We start from the raw sequence: 22,461 nt of genomic DNA, 5'->3' as shown, positions 1-22,461 counted from the left end.
ACAAAAAAAGCATAAGTCGCCTACATATCAATGCACGCACACAAACTATCTAGGTCAAATAGGGGAGAGGCGTTGTGCCTTGAGCTGCTGCTTTATCTGTTTTTGAGACCAGATTTCCTGTTCACTTGAGCAATATGAGGTGCAACGGAGTTCCATGCAATGGCTCCATATAATTATGTACGCTTGAATTTGTTCTGAATTTGGGGACTGTGAAAAGACCCCTGGTGGCATGTCTGGTGGGTTAAGTGTGTGTGTCAGAGCTGTGTGTAAATTGACTATGCAAACAATTTGGCATTTTCAAAACAATGTTTCTTCTAAAAAGATGAAGTGATGCAGTCGGTCTCTCCTCAACTCCTAACCAAGAGAGTCTGGCATACATAGTATTTATATCAGCCCTCTGATAACAATGAAGAGCAAGACATGCCGCTCTGTTCTGGGCCAGCTGCAGCTTAACTAGGTCTTTCCTTGCAGCATTGCACCACATGACTGGACAATAATCAAGATAAGACTAAACTAGAGCCTGCTGGACTTGCTTTTTGGAGTGTGTCTGCTTTTTTTGACACCAATCTCTTTATCACAGACAGACCTCTCCCCATCTTTACAACCATTGAATCTATGTTTTGACCATGACAGTTTACAATCTAAGGTAACGCCAAGTAATTTTGTCTCCACAACTTGTTCAACAGCCATTCCATTCATTACCAGATTCAGCTGAGGTCTAGACCTTAGGGAATGATTTGTACCAAATACAATGCTCTTAGTTTTAGCGATGTTCAGGACCAGTTTATTACTGGCCACCCATTCCAAAACAGACTACCAATGAAAGAGTTGTAAGCATCAGGGTCTCCAAATGATTCATGCTAGTATAATCCTTATTTCCTATTTCTCTCAGAAACGTGAGGTCAACACTCTGCTCTCTGACATCATCAAGCACATTATGCCGGATCGTGCCTTTGAGGATGCTCATGCTCAGCTCCAGTCCGTGATAAGGAAGATCCTCACCTACTTTCATGACTTCTCTATCTTCTTCTCCATGGTAGGACTTGGTTTGATATTCTCCAATCTCACACAATCACTCATGTTTGTCAGTGGATCGATCTAATTCGTTTCTCTATGATTCTTCCTTAGGCACGTTTCCTTCCCTTCGTGGACATGTCCCAGAAGGACAGCGTCAGGGTGGAGGTGTGTCTCTCCATCATGGACATCTTCATTAAGTATGTCTGGTTTAGGCAACACATTCGTTGATGTCATGCTACGTGGCTAATGACACCCAAGCTAAATATCTCTTCAACTCTTTTCTATGTGAACTCAGTTTGCTTCTGTGCATGTATCCATATGTCTATCCCGAATGTCTGTCTGTCTGTCCCTTCAGACACCAACAGGAGCACACTAGAGACCCTGTTATCCTCCATGTTCTACTGCACGTCTGCAAGACCATGCACAACTCTGTAAAGTAAGTAGTCAACTGTGGGTGGGTGTGTTATAAAGTGACCCTACTCTCTCTGTGTCTTTAGCGCGCTGACTCTGATCAATGGCTTCATACGCATGGTGAGTGTCTGACTGACTACCCCTCCTCTGGGTCCTCATGCACTACTTCTCCTCCTGCATTTCCAAGGCTGACAAACAGTGATCCCCCGCCCCCCTCCACGTGAGAACAGCCAAGGGGCCAACCATACTCCCTCATAAGCCCTTATCAACATCGTCTTATCTGTGTGTGCACATACATACACGCGACACCAAGACCACACCTAGACATGGTTGACCTTTATTAACTTGTATGTAGTTCTGTAATTGCAATACAAACCGACTTCTTTTGACAGTTGATATCGATCTAGTTAAACGTTGTAATAATTTCCCAAAGGTTACACACAGAGCGCATACTGTACATGCACCTCAACTTATTGTCTTCTTTTCAGGCTGTGAACCAGCTGGCCGTGGAGACAAGCCGTGTGATGAGGGGGAGCCACTCCCATAAGACTGCTGCTTTTGTCAGGGTTTGTCACACCACAGCACTATCTACAGTACCAGTCAAAGTTTGGACACACCACATTCAAGGGTTTTTCTTTATTTTGTACAACTATTTTCTACATTGTAGAATAATAGTGAAGACATCAAAACTATGAAAAACAATTATGGAATCATGTAGTAACCAAAAAAATGTTAAAAGATATTTTAGAATTTAGATTCTTCAAAGGAGCCACCCTCTGCCTTGATGACAGCTTTGCACACTCTTGACATTCTCTCAACCAGCTTCACCTGGAATGCTTTTCCAACAGTCTTGAAGGAGTTCCCACATATGCTGAGCACTTTTTGGCTGCTTTTCCTTCACACTGCGGTCCAACTCATCCCAAACCATCTCAATTGGGTTGAGGTCGGGTGATTGTGGAGGCCAGGTCATCTGATGCAGCACTCCATCACGCTCCTTCTTGGTCAAATAGCCCTTACACAGCCTGGAGGTGTATTGGGTCATTGTCCTGTTGTTGTCATTGTCCTGTTGGGTCATTGTCCTGTTGGGTCATTGTCCTAAGTGCAAACCAGATGGTATGGCCTATTATTTTAAGGATATAACCTACAAAGAAATACATTGTGAAGCATTTGTGTGTGAGGTCCTGAGCACTCAGGAGCATGTTTTTTATCAAGGATCTCTCTGTACTTTGCTCCTTTCATCTTTGCCTCGATCCTGACTAGTCCCCCAGTCCCTGCTGCTGAAAAACATCCCCACAGCATGATGCTGCCAACACCATGCTTCACCGTAGGGATGGTGCCAGGTTTCCTCCAAACGTGACTCTTGGTTTTGCGACTGCACTTGAATACTTTCAAAGTTCTTGAAATGTTCCGGATTGACTGACCTCCGTGTCTTAAAGTAATGATGGACTGTCGTTTCGTCTGTATACCACCCCTACCCTGTTGTTGCTCTATACCACCCCTACCCTGTTGTTGCTGTATACCACCCCTACCCTGTTGTTGCTGCATACCACCCCTACCCTGTTGTTGCTGTATACCACCCCTACCCTACCCCACCCCTACCCTGTTTGATGTCTTTACTATTATTCTACAATGTAAAAAAGTTGTTTTTTTTATTAATAAAAAAAATACTTTGAATCATTAGGTGTGTCCCAACTTTTGACTGGTACTTTATACCAACAACAACATTTTGCAGACCCTTTTATCCAGAGTCTGTCCTACAACAGAATGCATTCAACTGAAATGTGTCTTCCGCATTTAGCCCAACCCCTCTGAATCAGAGAGGTGCGGGGGGCTGCCATAATCGACATCCAAAGACACCCGGGGAACAGTGGGTTAACTGCCTAGCTCAGGGGCAGAACAACATATTTTTACCTTGTCAGCTTGGGGATTCGATCCAGCAACCTTTCAGTTACTGGCCCAACGCTCTAACCACTAGTCTAACCACCTGCCGCCTCATGCTTGCATACATTTTAAGTACGAGTGGTCCTGGGAATCCAACCCACTATCCCGATGTTGCAAGCCCATGCTCTACCAACTGAGCTACAGAGGACCATATGATATTGATTTCTCAGAGTACACTTCAGAAATATAGAAGGGAAATGAAAGAATCATTGGAGTCAAAGTCGCTGCTTATACATGTTCTTTGTATTTTTCCATAGAACATGTTTTACTTAACTGTCCTCTCTTATCCCTTCGTGTTCTTCCTCTTTGTGCCATAGAGTGTTCGTAGACAGGGTAGTCTAGCCTTCTCTGTTTGGCTGCCTCTTGGCTCATGGGGAGCTACGTAACAACAAACTCAACTTGTGGAATCTGAGCCACACACGCACCTCTCTGAGTGCAAGAACAAAACATGGAGAGATATTCACTATCTCTATATACACAACACAGAATATGGTTTATTTCTTAGTTGCCCTCTTTTTCTTGACAGGTGAGGACACTAGAATTCATCAAGCGCCAGGCCCAGCAGCCAGACATGGTTCAACACCTCACCCTGCAGTCTAGGACCTGAGGCCATCACATTTACATTACATTTAAGTCATTTAGCAGACGCTCTTATCCAGAGCGACTTACATCCCCTGTCCCATACATCTACAGGGCCTTCAGAATGTTTTCACACCCCTTGACTTTAGCATTTGGTGATACAGCCTGAATTGTAAAATGATTACATTTGGATTATTTTGTCACTGGCCGACACACAATACCCCATAATGTCAAAGTGGAATTGTTATTCAAAATGTTTACAAATGTATAAAAAATATAAAGCTGAAAAGTATTGAGTCAATAAGCAGTCAACCCCTTTGTTTTGTCAAAAATAAATCAGTTCAGGAGTAAAGATTTGCTTAACAACTCACATAAGTTGTATTGACTCCCTTTGTGTGTAATAAGTGTCTAACGTGATTTTTTTGAATGACTCAGACATTGAATATCTGTTTGAGCATAGTGAAGTTATTAATTACACTTTGGTGTATCAATACACTCAGTCACTACAAAGATACAGGCGTCTTTCCTAACACAGTTACTGGGGAGGAAGGAAACCCCTCAGGTATTTCACCATGAAGCCAGTGGTGACTTTAAAACAGTTACAGAGTTGAATATCTGTGATAGGAGAAAACTGAGGATGGATCAACAACATTGAAGTTACTCCACAATACTAACTTAATTGACAGAGTGAAAAGAAGGAAGCCTGAACAGAATAAAAATATTCCAAAACATGCATCCTGTTTGCATCAAGGCACTGAATTAATGCTGCAAAAAATGTGGTAAAGCAAGTTAACTTTTTGTCCTGAATATAAAGTGTTATGTTTGGGGCAAATCCAATAAAACACATTACAGAGTACCACTCTCCATATTTTCAGGTATAGTGGTTGCTGCATCATGTTATGGGCATGCTTGTAATCGTTGAGGACTGGGGAGTTTTTCCAGAATAAAAAATAAACGGAATGGAACTAAGGACAGGCAAAATCCTAGAGGAAAACCTAGTTCAGTCTACCTAAAACAGAAGGCCAAATCTACACTGGAGTTGCTTACCAAGAAGACAGTGAATGTTCCTGAGTGGCCTAGTTACAGTTTTGACTTAAATCTACAAGACCTGAAAATGGTTGTTTTAGCAATGATCAACAACCAATTTGACAGAGCTTTAAGAATTTTGAAAATAATGGGCAAATGTTGCCAAAGGTGCTTCTACAAAGTATCAACTCAGGGGTGTGAAAAATTATGTAAATTAGATGCCTGTGTTTCATTTTCAATGAATTAGCAAACATTTCTAAAAACATGTTTTCACTTTGTCATTCTGAGGTAGTGTGTGTAGATGGGTGAAACAAACATTTTTTTAAATCAATTTTGAATTCAGGCTGAATAAGTCAATGGGTATGAATACTTCCTGAAGACACTGTACATCCCCTGTAGAGATTGTCTCACCTTAAAACTGCATCTGTTTAGTGCCCACTAGGTGTCAACTAGGCCCCTAGAGGACTGTACACTTGCAGATTTAACAGTATTTCATTTGGACCTAGTAAACTAGGTTTGTTGCCTCCAGCCAATAAGTTACATCAATTGATCAATTCATTTCCAGATTGATATGACACTCCCTCTTCCAGTCTAGACTGATCCTAGATAGGAAGGGCTCCTTACTATGCCATGAACGAACATTATAGATAACTGATTCATACAGTGACGTTAAACTTTACTCCATTTCAAATGATTGTATACTTGTGTATTTCTACTGAAATTACATTTCTCCATTCTGCGCTAACATTTTGTATATTATTGTAATAATGTCTGAACATACATGATTGAGAAAAAAAAAAACTAAATAGTGATATTGGGTATTTGTTTTGGCTCCTCCGAAAGCAACCAACTCATTCAAGCACAGCACTCTTTAAAAAGACTGAGGACAGAAAAGCTATCACCATTTGTGTTTATTTACTCAATTAGTGAATCATTTAAAAAGGCAAACAACCCCCATTTGCATTCAAATTAAATAATCAAAAATCAAATGTTATGTTCACCATGCTGGCTTGCTTGCCAGAGCCCTGGTCTGTCTAAAAAGCCTTTGATGACACATATTCCTCAACTCCGGTAGTGTTCCCTAAATATTCTGCGCATTACCGTACATACTCACACACCAGAAGGAATAATATATATTCAGGCCTTTAATGCTATCCAGGCAACTTATCTTGTTGAGTTTGTGCATTGAATAATGATGTAACCAATGGCATGAACTTATTTTTTAAAGATGAGATATTTGTAGTGATCCTTTGTGGCTCAGTTGCTAGAGCAACACGCTAGAAAAGCCAGGGTAGTGTGTTCTACTGCTGGGACCATCCATATGTAAAATAGACGCACAGAGTAGCTTTGGATAAAAACGTCTGCTAAATGGCATATGTTATAGTAGTAACACTTATGGACATCATGGCTATTATCAAAGATGTTACATTACAATAATATCTGAAGGATGTGTCTGTTAGCTTGGAAGAGTCACGTGACAATTTCAATAGCAGTTATAATTCCAAAATAGATAAGAACCTTTCACCACTCTTCTTAAACATGAATTCAAGAAATTCCCAAAACACATAAAGTTAGTTAAGTGGAAAATGTCAAAGACCTGGCTTAAACAACCACTGTATACACGCAAAAGGAATCTTCATGTTGGATACTGGGGTATATTTAAACAAAACCATGTGAGATTAATAATTAAGCTTCTGGATATAGACAATATAATTCCACAGTAAGCTGGGATTTTTTTTGTTTTTATCTTAGTATTTTTAAATTTCTTTTTTTTTCTGGTCTCAAATATCTGGACTGACAAAATGGCGAAGTCACCAACTCAATCTGACAATGTATTGGGGGGGGGGGGGTTCTGATTCGCATTCACATGAGCATGCCAAACACATTTAACACACACAGGTATATGACCTGAGCATACCCATCTACCTGTGGAGGTTGCTGAGGGGAGGATGACTCCAAATAATGGCTGGAACAGCGCTAATGGAATGGCAAACGCATAGAAACCATGTGTTTTATACCATTCCCCTCGAGCCATTTACCATGAGCTTGTCCTCCCCAATTAAGGTGCCACCAACCTCCTGTGCCATCTACCCGCCTACTCCTGTCGACGTAAACACACGTAATCTTTCATATGGATTATGAGTAATGGTCAAGTCCGGCTTTAGCTTGCAGCCAGGTGTACGATGCCTGACAGGTATGTCTCTACACCATGCAACTACCACATTACAAGTTGTTTATAGTAATTCTTGAATAAAAATTACTACCTGCACCTGTGGAAGATGCATGGTATATGAGGAGAAAAAGCAGCACTCCCTAGAATGAAAAGGTTCTTTGTTGTTGTAGTATCCCAGGCTGATGTGTTATTTTACGAGTTGAATTATGACTGAAATGAATACACAGCCATTGTTGAATCTTTTCTGTCCCTGTGGATGAGAGAAAATAAGTCCAGGGAAGGAAGGATTGCAGTTGCTCTCTTATCCTTTTTAAAGAAACAAACCTACACAGAGAATTGTCCAAAAACGAAGAAACAAAAACTATATAAAAAAACAAACATAACTCAAACGAAAGGAGTTTGCATTTTGGCGCAGTCCAGGCAGTACTGAGGGGATAGTTTGGCCTGCTCTTTGTTCAGGTTCTTGTTGGATGTGGGGGGGGGGGGGGGGGGGTCAGCCTTGCACTACCCTGTGTTCTCTCAGTCCAGCTCAATTGGGCTGCCGTGCTCCTGTGCTTCCTCTCCCTCCTCATCCTCACCCTCACCTGAGCCCATCAGGCTGTTCAACAGGTTTCCTGACAGATACAGAACATACTTGAATGAAACACATAAACATACCGTTTCACCAAAGTAGCTTTCAATGGTGATCAGAATGAGTTTGTAAAAATACTGCTTAGTTCATGCCTGGTATTTAAGTGATGAGTCACAATCACTTACCTAGCAATCCACCATATGATGAAGACTGTTTGGGTGGCACCCCGAAGAAAAGCTGTCCTATCCTGTCGAGATACTGATGCAGCAGGCAGTCAATGTAACAGGAGGGGTAGAGGAGAAATGGAGGGGGAATCATTAGACACCATGCAGAGTTACATTGCTACATGAGGAACACTCATTAAAGGGTCAAGCTCACCTCATTATACATAGGGTCCCTCTTCAGGGAAGGCTGATACTGCTCACATAGCACTGTGAACACTGTTAATTTGCCTCTGCAGAGGAAAACAGAAAAAGTTGAGGCATATTTATGAGAACCTGGAAAAACACGGTTTTATTCCCTGAAGGTTTTGGTGGTTGAATAAATAAGGCCTTACCCATCCACTGCCAGCAAGAGAAACCAGATAAAGTTGAGCAAGGGCTGCACAAAGGGAGGATCCTTCTCTATTGAGGGGTGTTTCTGTGTATATGTGCTGAACACTACAGACGCACTGTTTTTGTTCTTTAAACAGAGGAACCTGAGCAGGAAGAGGGAGGGGCAGAGGTAAACAAGCGATTAAACAGCAGAACAAGCAGCTTTTGTTGACAGATTGAAAACAGATGAGGGTGCAGGGAGACAGACTTACTGCAGTACGGCCTGTGCCACAAACATGTCCACCTCACTGCGAAAGCCCCGCTGCGTTGAGTACTCCACCAGCATCTGGGCACATCCCTCTCCATCAGAGGAGTGCAAGAAGTGGTAGCGAGACTCACTGTAGTTTTGCTCTAAAACAGATAGAATTATATCATATGCAACCTCTGTTCAAGGAAACATGAAAATGATAACCTTGCAGTTTAATGTTCAGAGTTTTCTACTGAATACCTTTCCACAAGGTGACTGCTAGGAGCTGATGCAGTTTGGGGGCGCCCAGCTTCCCTGAGCCACCTGTGGACCACTTGAGTGCGCGGGACACGAATGCTACTCTCTCTGGGGAGTTGGGGTCCATCAAACTGAACAGCTTAGCCAGGTGCTCTGAAATTACAACCCAGAGGAGCTTAACACAGCGACTACGGCACACTGACACTGTGTTCATACTGTTTAACTACAATTCATTATATACACACACGTTAGCTCACCTAAGTCTTCATCCTCCACCTTCGCCTCAGATTTCTCCAAAGACTCTAGCACCAACATTGACAGGTCTGCAGCACTGTTAAGCTGTGGATGACAAACACCTGTAATTTGCCACAGAACTCACAACTGTTTAGCTGTGGATAATTAAAATTGCTGTAGCCAATGCCACAAAAACAGCCGAAATGCAATGAATGCCCCAGCGTCATGACTTCTTATACCTGGTTGTAGCTGAAGAAGAGCTGGGCGCCATTGTACATCAACTCCCTGGCATCGGTGTGCTTTGCTTGTGAAATATACCTGTGTCAAACAGAGATGGCAAATGTCATGTCACTGACAAACTGAATTGAAACCAGGCTAAGCAAGTGACAGTATCAAACAAATGTATTTATAAAGCCCTTTTTACATCAGCCGAGTGACAGTATGGATGTTAGTCTGGAGGTCCCCCTGCCTATGAAATAATGAGGGCCGAAAAGTAATAGTCAGTCACTGGGCCAACATTTCTCAATACACGACAGTGAATCGCAGTTAACTGTCAGTTACTAGGCACACACAGTTCTCATGTGAAGTTAGGCTACCTGTCATGACAGTCAAAAACATTTAAGTACAACAGTAAGTGAATGAATTACACCCAATGACTGATGACACCATCGCTATTACAATAGTGATGGAAGGTTAGGAACCATGGGCAATACCAACACCCATAGCTAAATTGATTGTGACTGTGTAGCAAAGACGACTAGCTAGCTAGTTAGCTGGTTAGGACATGTAAGTTAGCTAAAACAAACTAGCCTGCTCACGTTGGCTAACTACACACACTCTAGCTAGCGAGACAGCCAGCTAGCGTTAGCTACTACTTGTATCTGACATGAATGTTACTGGGCTGGAGATGACAGTCTGATTATCAGTGTGTCAGGTCAGTGAACTGTATCTTTACTAGACAAAGAAATACACTTATGGGTAACCAGTTAGAAAAACGAGATGGACTGGCTAGCTAGCTAGCGTATATTGCGACATTAGCTAGGCTAGCTCGCATGCTGTGTCCCATTTTGTGACTTGGAGTGATTGACGCAAAAAACTGTCCAAACAAAAATAAGGACTGACCCGAGTGGGTGGGGCAGTACCTTGAATATACCAATCATACACTAAAATGTAGGCAGCAAGGTTAACAAGCATAACGATCTGGAGAGGGGAGGCCCAAAAGCGAACTAATAATCTCACCGGGCTAACGAAAATTGAAATGTCTTACCTAAAAAATAAGGTTCTGTACATCTGGTGAGCTTCATAGTAATCTCCCTTTTCCACACTGGCTCGCAGTTTCCCTTCAACCCGCTGCGTCCCTCCACGGTTTCTTGCATTGGAGCACTTCAGAGCCTCCTGCTCCGACATCATTATTGTTTGTTCCCAGCAACTCGGCCCAACAACCAAACGTTGACACTGACAGTGCAGAAAGCGGATACACAAAAAATACCTAGCATTGACCCATTTTACTTGCCGTAGTTAGTTATGGTTATGGCACAGACAGAATGGGCAACACAGACACGCCACAGGGGTTATAAAGCTGAAGCATCCGTTCAGAACGTTTTCTCACCACCAAATATGGTAGAGAGGAAGTCCAGTGGCAAGTAGTGGGAGATGATGGAACTGGGTGAAACTGTGTCGACATTCTGCAAATGTTCTCATCGATGAATACATTTTCGGTTCCGAAAACGAAAATCTGTTACGAACACAATGCATTAAGTTTTATAGACTTTACTCTTTGCCAAAGTCTTAAAAAATAACGTTGTTTAGAAGGAGTGCAAGGTTTGTGCACATGCGCACTTCACAGAGGAGGCGTTCCCCGAAGGAAATCTATAAATACTATATCTTTGGCTATGACCTTGTGTTGTTTACATCCAAGTCAGGTACTATCAAATAGAGTCTGGGGTGTTAGTGACCAGATTCCCTTCTAAAGTTAGGCCACTTTAATTTCACAAATTTGGGGTTTTAACACATTTTCACCGTTTTATTACAGTTACCTTTTTTATGTGATAAAATGTTGTTTAAAAAAAATGTACGGTCACAATGAGATAGGGTGCAGGCCAGTTTAGTTGAGTCTGCCACTAGCACAGTCAGTGCAGTCAGCTCAGCTTTTTATAGAGACAGTGCCTCGGTCTAGGTCCGACAAAACTTAACATGGCAGTGTTGGCCTTAGCAGTCTCACTGGATAAAATACCTCCTCCGTTCCTGTCGATATTGAAAGAGATTGTGATCAGTGGAGATTTTAGCATGTAAATCTTGGTGGGGCAAACAAACAAAAACATGTTTTAGATGCCAAAGCCATGACACAACACTAAACAATACATTAATTGCACTGTAACGGTTTCAAACGGTGCCCACAAACTGTTAGGGCCTACATAAAGCTGTCCCAACAGCAGAGCTTTCTTTTCAGCACCATGGAGTGAATCCTTACCACTGCTACACCTGGCTATCAGCGGAGCCTTGTCTGGCACAAAAACAGTTCATTCAGCCTCATTTACGGCCTTAAAAAAACACAGCTGATATGGCTGACTTGCTTAAACAAATGTGGTTTCTATTGACAATTAGGATGTACAAACTATAGCATAAGGGGACAACGAGCAGATTAGAGGCAATCCGTAATTTCGATTAAGACAGAATGAGCGAGCTAGGATGGACATAGTCAATGTAACTATTTGTTCAGCACTTTTGAAATGTACAGCAACATAATTCAGAACATGGGCTGTTCTTACAGTATTCTCCCTGTGCACCAAGTCAGAACCGTAGGATAAATAAAGGGGTCGTATAAGCAAACAATGAAAACTCTTACAATATTCAATGATTACATTTCTCTAAAACAGGCTATAGGGAGAAAAGGGACCAAATTATTAGGGTGAGGCACATAGGCTGCTAACAGCTTACTACACAATATACACTTACTATTACTTTCTTAGCTACAGTATACATATCTCCCTGGCATATTACATCATATATGCAGCAGCATACAATACATTTTTGGACTCACCTTGCTGTGCCTTGCTCACTTGAACAAGAAGGTGGCACGCGGCTGTCCTTGTGAGCAAATTTTGTCAACACAATTTGTCATCAAGGACTGGCATTCTCTGGATTTATGGTGCTTTCAGGACAACTGGGGGGGGCAAGGTTGAATCATGACGTCAGTGATCTTCAGGTCGGGGGTCTAGAAAGAGGCCTAAGTTCCAGACTTGGAATTCTGAGTTGGATGACCTTTCAAAATGTATTTTCCCAGTCTGAGCTCATTGTTTTCTGAGTTCACAGGTGTCTTGAACTCACTGAAGTCTGAGATTTCCCAGTTCCCGAATTTCCAGTTGTTCTGCACCCGACAGAAATCATGCTGGATTGACAGCATGAATGTTTATCCTTTTAAGCTTGGAAATGAGACCCTTAAACCCAGACTTGGACCACATCCCACTCCACTGATTAGCACACTAGTGATTGGCTTTAGTAACACTTGCAGTTAACCGCCACTGATTCCTTCCAAACCACTCATTGTTGAACTTGTCCAATGGCCGATGAGCATGGATACGTTTTATCTATAATTTATCTTCATATGACAAGGATTGAAAATGATTTTGAAAGTATGATGTTGACCAGATCATTCCATTAAAGCTTTTTTATACCCCTTTTTCATGGTATCCAATTGGTAGTTACAGTCTTGTCTCATTGCTGCAACTCCCGTACGTACTCTGGAAAGGCGAAGGTCGAGAGCCGAGAGCGTCCCCCGAAACACAACCCAACCAAGCCGCACTGCTTATGTCAACTTAAACCGGAAGCCAGCCGCACCAATGTGTCGGAGGAAACACTGTAAACAGGCAACTGTGTCAGCGTGCACTGCGCACGGCCCGCCACAGGAGTCGCTAGTACGTAATGGGACAAGGAAATGCCTATCGGCCAAACCCTCCCCTAACTCGGACGATGCTGGGCAAATTGTGCGCCGCCCCATGGGTCTCCCAGTCGCGGCTGGCTGCAACAGAGCCTGGGCTCGAACCCGGAATCTCTAGTGGCACTGCGATGCACTGCCCCACTCGGGAGGCCTCATTCCATCAAAGCTACGGTAGATATAATGTGACTTGACATCATTTTATCTGTGGCCATTGACCTTGAGCCTTCTTGGATGGGCACTTATAATGTAACTCTATGGCAGCACTCAAGGAGCTTCAATTTTCGAGCTCTCCCCATAGATTTTGCGGTGACGTAGTGTCCCCATGAGTGGGAAAACACTGAGCTAATCACTATGCAACTAGAGAACATTACCAACCACTTCGCTCCGTATTTTCCGCTGGCTGCCCCACCACCACAGAAAGCACTGAGCTAGGATGAAACACCTGCATTTTGGAGCTGCCTTACTCAAGAAAGCATAAAAGAGACCATATTTGTATGAAGATTTTTAAAATTGCTTGCAAACTGATATGGGACACATATCAATGACAAAATAACATGCTAAACAGGCAATAAAATATCTCTATTTATTTGTTTTTTTTGCTAAACAGGTGGGGCTTGCTCTGAATGACGGGTTGTCACAGATTGTGATAATATCTCACATCTCAAAATAGGACTATGTAATGTTAGATCCCTTACTTCCAAGGCAGTCATAGTCAATGAACTAATCACTGATCATTACCTTGATGTGACCTTAATGTGATTGCCTGACTGAAACATGGCTCAAGTCTGCGATTACTCACCTCAGAAGAGTTTTTCATCAATGAGTCGGACGGGAGGGATAACCTACAGATATCCGACCAGGCCCAGATCCCTGTCATTCGCTGAAGAAGGAAACAGAGATTTTTCATAACAAGATCAGGGTGCCTTGTGAGGATCAGGCGACGAGTAACTAATCAGCCTTTGCCTTCTGTCCCGTTCAATCGCTAGGAAAATAAATGGGACGAACTGTAAGCACGTATATCCTACAAACGGGACATTAAAACCGTAATATCTTGTGTTTACCCGAGTCGTGGCTGAACGACGACATTAAGAACATACAGCTGGCGGGTTCTTAACTATATCGTCAGGATAGAACAGCAGCCTCTAGTAAGACATGGGGCGGGGGCCTATGCATATACGTAAACAACAGCTGGTACACAATATCTAAGGAAGTCTCGAGGTTAAGTGTCTCATGACTGGATAAGAGCGTCTGCTAAATGACTTAAATGTAAATGTAAATGTAATAAGCTCTAGGCCACACTATCTACCTAGATAGTTTTCATCTGTATTTGTCGAAGCTGTCTACATACCACCACAGACTGATGATGGCACTAAAACCGCACTCAATGAGCTGTATTCCGCCATAAGCAAACAGGACAACGCTCATCCAGAGGAGGTTCCCCTAGTGGCCGGGGACTTTAATGCAGGGAAACTTAAATCAGTTTTACCTAATTTCTATCAGCATGATAAATGTGCAACCAGAGGGAGAAAAAAATTCTAGAGCAACTTTACTCCACACACAAAGACACGTACAAAGCTCTTCCTCGCCCTCCATTTGGCAAATTTGACCATCATTTTATCCTCCTGATTCCTGCTTACAAGTATAAGTGCATCGAGGAAGTCCGTCCTCATGGATTACAGGCAACATTCGCACTGAGATAAAGGGTAGAGCTGCCGCTTTCAAGGAGTGGGACTCTAACCTGGAAGCTTAGAAGATATCCCGCTATGCCCTCTGACGAACCATCAAACAGGCAAAGGGTCAATACAGGACTAAGATTGAATCCTACTACACCGGCTAAGACGCTCGTCGGATGTGACAGACTACAAAGGGAAGCATAGCCGAGAGCTGCCCAGTGACACAAGCCAACCAGACGAGCAAAATAATTTCTATGCTCGCTTTGAGGCAAGTTACACTGAAACATGCATGAGAGCATCAGCTGTTCCAGACGACTGTGTGATCAAGCCATCCGCATCCGATGTGAGTAAGACCTTTAAACAGGTCAACATTCACAAGGCCACAGAGCCAGACGGATTACCAGGATGTGTACTCTGAGCATGCGCTGACCAATTGGCAAGTGTCTTCACTGACATTTTCAACCTCTCCCTGTCTGAGTCTGTAATACCAACATGTTTCAAGCAGACCACCATAGTCCCTGTGCCCAAAACACTAAGGTAACCTGCCTAAACGACTACCGACCCATAGCACTTACGTCTGTAGCCATGAAATGCTTTGAAAGGCTGATCAAAGCTCACATCAACACATAGGCAACACCTACAGTGCCTTGCGAAAGTGTTCGGCCCCCTTGAACTTTGCTGAGCTCGAGCTGTTTTGCAAGGAGGAATGGGAAAAAATGTCAGTCTCTCGATGTGCAAAACTGATAGAGACATACCCCAAGCGACTTACAGCTGTAATCGCAGCAAAAGGTGGCGCTACAAAGTATTAACTTAAGGGGGCTGAATAATTTTGCACGCCCAATTTTTCAGTTTTTGATTTGTTAAAAAAGTTTGAAATATCCAATAAATGTCCTTCCACTTCATGATTGTGTCCCACTTGTTGTTGATTCTTCACAAAAAAAATACAGTTTTATATGTTTATGTTTGAAGCCTGAAATGTGGCAAAAGGTCGCAAAGTTCAAGGGGGCCGAACACTTTCGCAAGGCACTGTATGTGAGAATGCTATTCATTTACTACAGGGCAGCGTTCAACACCATAGTGCCCTCAAAGCTCATCGCTAATCGCTAAGCTAAGGCCCCTGGGACTAAACACCTCCCTCTGCAACTGGATCCTGGACTTCCTGATGGGTCACCCCCAGGTGGTAAGGGTAGGTAACAACACATCTGCCACGCTGATCCTCAACACAGGGACCCCTCAGGGGTGCGTGCTCAGTCCCCTCCTGTACTCCCTATTCACTCATGACTGCATGGCCAGGCACGACTCCAACACCATCATCAAGTTTGCTGATGACTCAACAGTGGTAGGCCTGAACACAGACAACGATGAGACAGCCTATAGGGAGAGAGGTCTGACTGTGTGGTGCAAGGACAGCAACCTCTCCCTCAACGTGGTCAAGATAAAGGAGATGATTGTGGACTACAAGAAGAGAAGTACCGAACACAGCCCCATTCTCATTGACGGGGCTGTAGTGGAGCAGGTTGAGAGCTTCAAGTTCCTTGGCGTCCACATCACCAACAAACTAACATGGTCCAAGCACACCAAGATGTTCTGAAGAGGGCACAACAAAACCTATTCCCTCTCAGGAGACTGAAAAGATTTGGCATGGGTCCTCAGATCCTCAAAAGGTTTTACAGCTGCACCATCGAGAGCATCCTGACTGCTTGCATCACTGCCTGGTATGGAAACTGCTCGGCCTCCGACCGCAAGGCACTACAGAGGGTAGGGCATAATTCCCAGTACATCACCGGGCCAAGCTTCCCTCCATCCATGACCTCTATACCAGGCGGTGTCAGAAGAAGTCCTAAGAATTGGCAAACAATCCAGCCACCCTAGACATAGACTGTTCTCTCTGCTACCGCACGGCAAGCGGTACTGGAGCGCCAAGTCTAGGTCCAAGAGGCTTCTAAACTGCTTCTACCCCCAAGCCATAAGGCTCCTGAACAGCTAATCAAATGGCTACCTCCCCTTCTACTCTATGGCTACCTCCCCTTCTACTCTTCTGCTACTCTCTGTTATTATCTATGCATAGTCACTTTAATAACTCTACCTACATGTACATATCACCTCAATTATCTCGACACCGGTGCCCCCGCACATTGACTCTGTTCCGGTACCCGCTGTATATAGCCCCGCTATTGTTATTTACATCTGCTCTTTAATTATTTGCTATTCTTATCTCATACTTTTTGGGGGGGGTATTTTCTTAAACTGCATTGTTGGTTAAGGGCTTGTAATTAAGCATTTCACCCTAAGGTCTACTACACCTGTTGTATTCAGCGCATGTGACAATTAAAATTTGATTTGATTTGAATTTACTGTGTTAAATGAGGACTCTCCTCCTGGTTACACTAGTGACCAAATCTCCCTCCGCATCCCAGTAAGGCGGAGGTATTGCTAAAATTTATGACCTCAAATTTGAATTTACGGAAAAAACATGACTGCGTTTTCGTCTTTTAAGCTTCTAGTCATGAAAACTATGCCGCCTACTCAATTACTTCCAACATGTCTCCAAACATACACATCGCCATAGTCATACCCTGGATCTAGTTTTGTCCCATGGAATAAATAGTGTGGATCTAAATGTTTTTCCTCATAATCTTGGACTATTGGACCACCATGTTATCACGTTTGAAATAGCAACAAATAATCTGCTCAAACCCCAACCAAAGATTATCAAAAGCTGCGATATAAATTCTCTGACAACCCAAAGATTCCTAAATGCCCTTCCACCTACCCAAAGTCTTCAGAGTACAAAAATCAGTTAACCACCTAACCAAGGATCTAAATTGAACCTTTTCGTAATACCCAGAACTGCCAGGACATAGGATTTCTTTAATCCTGTATCTTTCGACACATTCACAAAAATAGTAATGGCCTCTAAACCTTCCAGCTGCCTACTTGACCCTATTCCAACTAAACTACTGAAAGAACTACTTCCTGTGCTTGACCCTCCTATGTTGAACATAATAAACATCTCCCTATCCTTTGGATGTATACCAAACTCACTAAAAAATAAAATATAAAGCCTCTCCTGCAAAAGCCAAACTTAAAAAAACATTTTTTTTTTACTATCAGCCTATATTGAATCTCCCTTTCCTCTCAAAAATGTGAGAAAAATCTGCCTTCCTGAAGACAAATAATGGATACAAAATGCTCCTGTCAGGTTTTCGACCCCATCATAGTACTGAGAATGCACTCATGAAGGTGATAAATTACCTTTTAATGGCGTCAGACCAAGGCTCTGCATCTATCCTCGTGCTCCTAGACCTTAGTGCCACTTTTGACACCATCGATCACCACATTCTTTTGGAGAGATTGGAAACCCTAATTGGTCCACAAAGACAAGTTCTTGCCTGGTTTAGATTTTATCTGTCGGAAAGTTATCAGTTTGTCTCTGTGGGTGGTTTGTCCTCTGACAAATCAATGGTAAGTTTTGGTGTTCCTCAAGGTTTTAGGACAACTGTTGATTTCACCATATATTCTACCTCTTGGTAACTTCACTTAGTACGAAATACGGCAGCTAGAATCTTGACTAGAACAAAAACATTATATCATATTACTCCAGTGCTAGTCTTTCTGCACTGGTTTCCTGTTAAGGCAATGGCTGATTTCAAGTTTTTACTGCTGACCTACAAAACACAACAAGGACTTGTTCCTACCTATCTTTCCGATTTGGTCCTGCCGTACATACCTACACGTACGCTATGGTCACCATACGCAGGCCTCCTTATTGTCACTAGAATTTCTAAGCAAACAGCTGGAGGCAGGGCTTTCTCCTTTCGAGCTCCATTTTTATGGAATGTTCTGCCTATCCATGTGAGAGATGCAGACTAGGTCTCTACCTTTAAGTTTTTACTCATCTCTTCAGTAGGTCTTATGATTGAGTATAGTTCTGTCTGGTTTTGCACCCCCTCTGGCTTTTGTGGTGGACAAGAGTTTTGTGGGCTATACTCAGCCTTGTCTCAGTGTAGTAAGTTGGTGATCTGTTGATATCCCTTCAGTGGTGTGGGGGCTGTGCTTTAGCAAACTTGGTGGGATTATATCCTGCCTGGTTGGCCCTGCTCACCAGATGTGCTACCTTGTCGTGCTGCTCCAGTTTCAACTGTTCTGCTTGCGGCTATGGAATGCTGACCTGTTCACTGGATGTGATACGTTGTCCCCGACCTGCTGTTTTCCACCCTCTCTCGCCCTCTCTCTCTCCCTCTCTACCGCACCGGCTGTCTCGACCTCTGAGTATTCGGCAATTGAAAGCCAACTGAAATTTACTTCTGAGGTACTGACCTGTTACACCCTCTACAACTACTGTGTTTATTATTTGACCCTGCTGTTCATCTATGAACGTTTGAACATCTTGAAGATTGATCTGGCCTTTTAATGGCCATGTACTCTTGTAATTTCCACCCGGCACAACCAAGAGAGGACTGGCCACCTCTCAGAGCCAAGGTTTCTTCCTAGGTTCATGTCTTTTAAACAGTTTTTCCTAGCCACTGTACTTCTACATCTGCATTGCTTGCTGTTTGGGGTTTTAGGTTGGGTTTCTGTATAAGCACTTTGTGACATCTGCTCATGCAAAAAGGGCTTTATAAATACATTTGATTGATTGAAATGTCAGCAAGCATGAATACATACAGTACCAGTCAAAAGTTTGGACACACCTACTCATTCAAGGGTTTTTCTTTATTTATACTATGTTCCACATTGTAGAATAATAGTGAAGACATCTACACTATGAAATAACACAAATGGAATCATGTAATAACCAAAAAAGTGTTTTATAAAAAATATATTTTATATTCTTCAAAGTAGCCACCCTTTGCCTTGATGACAGCTTTGCACACTCTTGGCATTCTCTGAACCAGCTTCACCTGGAATGCTTTTCCAACAGTCTTGAAGGAGTTCCCAAATATGCTAAGCACTTGTTGGCTGCTTTTCCTTCACTCTGTGGTCCAACTCATCCCAAACCATCTCAAGGGAGCATGATTATCCACAATAGTATTGAAGAGTCCTTCTGTAGCTCAGTTGGTAGAGCATGGCGCTTGTAACGCCAGGGTAGTGGGTTCGATTCCCAGGACCACCCATACGTAGAATGTATGCACACATGACTGTAAGTCGCTTTGGATAAAAGCGTCTGCTAAATGGCATATTTATTTTATTTAAGACATCTGCAAAAAGGCTGAAAGATAAATCAGGATCAGGGATAGCGGAAATATAATCAAGATCACATGTAAAAAACCCTGTTCACTGTAGTTTTTAAATAGCCTCTGTGATGACACAAGGCTCAGATTTGTGTATTCTCACATCTCTAACACAAACAACTGGGTAATGGTATCTAGTGTCTTGCGTGAAGCCTCCAGTAGAAACACACTGAGTATACCAAACATTAGCAACAGCTTCTTAATATTGAGTTGCGCCTCCCTTTTTACCACAGAACAGCCTCAATTCGTCAGAACACGGACTCTACCAATTCTTGATACACATGAGAAACTGTTGAGCGTGATAAACCAAGCAGCGTTGCAGTAGTTGAAACAAACAGGTGCGCCTGGCACCTACTACCATACCTTGTTCAAATTCACTTCAATAGTTTTGTCTTGCCCACACATACACAATCCACGTCTCAATTGTTTCAAGGCTTAAAAATAATTCTTTAACCTGTCTCCTCTCCTTCATCTCCACTGATTGAAGTGGATTTAACATGTGACATCAATGAGGGATCATAGCTTTCACCTGGTCAGTCTGTGTCATGAAAAGAGTAGGTGTCCTTAATGTTTTGTATGCTATGTAGATTTCTCTGGTGTATTTGTTAAAATAAGATCAATCAGAGTTGACTTTGAAAGATCTTTAGGGTTGGACCGTGTAGGCTTAGTCACCAGCTGGTTTAGGTTTAGTCAGGTTTTTCATCATTACACGTCTTTTAGATTGTCTGAAGCCTGCATTTACCAATCATAATTTAGGTCACCCAGGATAATAACTTCTGACTTAGTAAAAGAAGACAAGAAACTAGTTAACTCCTCAAGTGCACAAAAGGTTAGCCGAGGGAGGACAATAGAACCATATAACAGTTATGGATACATTTTTCCCCAGACAAAGGCTTGAAGATAGGGGCAAAAAAAGTTGGCAGAGGTAAATGAATTTCAGTTAATAAGAAACAGCAAATATGTTTTATACGAATGGCCACTCCACCACCTCTACCCTCTCTGTCAGTGCTGAACACATTATAACCCTCAATATTAAAGATGCAATATGTCACTTTCTGGGCAACCCGACCAACTTCACATGTTTATTATAGTTCTGTAATGCTCATTGAAAGCAAGTCTAAGAAGCGGTAGATCTGTTCCATGTTTTTTTTGTTTTGAGTCTTGTACTTTCGGTTTTGTACACCAGCTTCAAACAGCTGAAAATACAATATTTCACACGGGTTTAGATAGTACAATTATTCTCTGTTATACTTGCTTGTTTTGTCACATAAACTTATATTAGGTGAACTATTAGAATTTAGCAACCAGGAAATGGCAGAGCTATTTCTGCATAGTGCATCTTTAATTTCAGAGTCCAGAATATCTCAAGAGTTCCAAGTTTCAGTCAATACCAGAGTGTCTAGGTTCATCTGCATAGCCCAGATCTTGATGTAATCTAGTTTAGGAAGTACAGTCCTAATGTTCAGATGCATCAACCCAAGTCCTTTACGATTTTTAAAGTCACGAGAAATCTCCAACTTTCAGTAGGTGGTTGCAGGCCCTGTCTGATGGTTGATATTGATATAGTTGGTATGGCTATAAAATTGCATAGAACTGCACCATTTGGTCTATCCCTATTAGTAATAGAGGAAGGAGTAGAAATTGGAATGACTTTTCCAAGGTTAGTACAATAGGCCCTGAGGCAGCGGCCAATGTCAATATGAGGAACTCTCAGAGTAACCAATGATGGAATGTTAGAAACTGAACTACGTGGGTTTTGGTTGCTATCATGCAATAGCCCAAGCCCTCTATGTGACTTGAAAACCGAGGGGGTATTCAAGTTTATAGAATTCACATTGCACTGGGTGAGAAGACTACAGGTCTAAGAGTGGAATTCAAAGGAATGGGTACAAGATTACAATGGGTACAAGATTATAGACAGTATAGACAACACCCCTGGTAGTATAGACAGTATAGACAACACCCCTAGTAGTATAGACAGTATAGACAACAACACTGGCAGTATAGACAGTATAGACAACAACACTGGCAGTATAGACAGTATAGACAACACCCCTGGTAGTATACAGTATAGACAACACCCATGGTAGTATAGACAGTATAGACAACACCCCTGGTAGTATAGACAGTATAGACAACACCCCTGGTAGTATAGACAGTATAGACAACACCCCTGGTTGTATAGACAGTATAGACAACACCCATGGTAGTATAGACAGTATAGACAACACCCCTGGTAGTATAGACAGTATAGACAACACCCCTGGTAGTATAGACAGTATAGACAACACCACTGGCAGTATAGACAGTATAGACAACACCCCTGGTAGTATAGACAGTATAGACAACACCCATGGTAGTATAGACAGTATAGACAACACCCAAGGTAGTATAGACAGTATAGACAACACCCATGGTAGTATAGACAGTATAGACAACACCCCTGGTAGTATAGACAGTATAGACAACACCCCTGGCAGTATAGACAGTATAGACAACACCCCTGGCAGGAAAGACAACAGTACGGCGATGACGCTTACAAAGGATGGGAGGTATTACCTGAGCTGGGCTTAGTTTGTCTCTGAGTCAATATTATAGGAGTATAGAATATACAGTGTATATAATAG

The 22,461-nt window shown here is 42.5% G+C and overlaps 1 protein-coding gene and 1 long non-coding RNA gene across 3 annotated transcripts; one reads left to right on the top strand and one right to left on the bottom strand.

Moving 5' to 3' along the window:
• The first annotated feature begins 1,187 nt into the window (after positions 1-1,187).
• On the top strand, positions 1,188-4,279 carry LOC124047568. 2 transcript variants are annotated; one of them, XR_006841109.1, is made up of 3 exons: positions 1,188-1,453; positions 1,917-1,994; positions 3,896-4,279. It is a non-coding gene; the product is annotated as an uncharacterized LOC124047568 (long non-coding RNA). The 2 variants fall into 2 exon arrangements; XR_006841110.1 differs by lacking the exon at positions 1,188-1,453 and adding an exon at positions 1,730-1,775.
• Positions 4,280-5,870: 1,591 nt separating this feature from the next.
• LOC124048198 (Golgi to ER traffic protein 4 homolog) lies at positions 5,871-10,761 on the bottom strand. Its single transcript, XM_046368724.1, has 9 exons — positions 10,258-10,761; positions 9,230-9,308; positions 9,014-9,095; positions 8,760-8,909; positions 8,524-8,662; positions 8,275-8,415; positions 8,097-8,172; positions 7,904-7,976; positions 5,871-7,761 (listed from the first exon to the last, which is right to left on the bottom strand). Exons 1-9 carry the CDS (start codon positions 10,398-10,400, stop codon positions 7,667-7,669), a joined length of 978 nt encoding a protein of 325 aa, XP_046224680.1. The 5' UTR covers positions 10,401-10,761; the 3' UTR covers positions 5,871-7,666.
• Between the last annotated feature and the right edge of the window lie 11,700 nt (positions 10,762-22,461).

Source organism: Oncorhynchus gorbuscha, linkage group LG11 (assembly GCF_021184085.1).
Source record: "Oncorhynchus gorbuscha isolate QuinsamMale2020 ecotype Even-year linkage group LG11, OgorEven_v1.0, whole genome shotgun sequence".
Classification (NCBI taxonomy): Eukaryota; Metazoa; Chordata; class Actinopteri; order Salmoniformes; family Salmonidae; genus Oncorhynchus; species Oncorhynchus gorbuscha.
The sequence above is the reverse complement of the archived record's forward strand: the minus strand, read 5'-3'. Positions and strand labels throughout refer to the sequence as shown.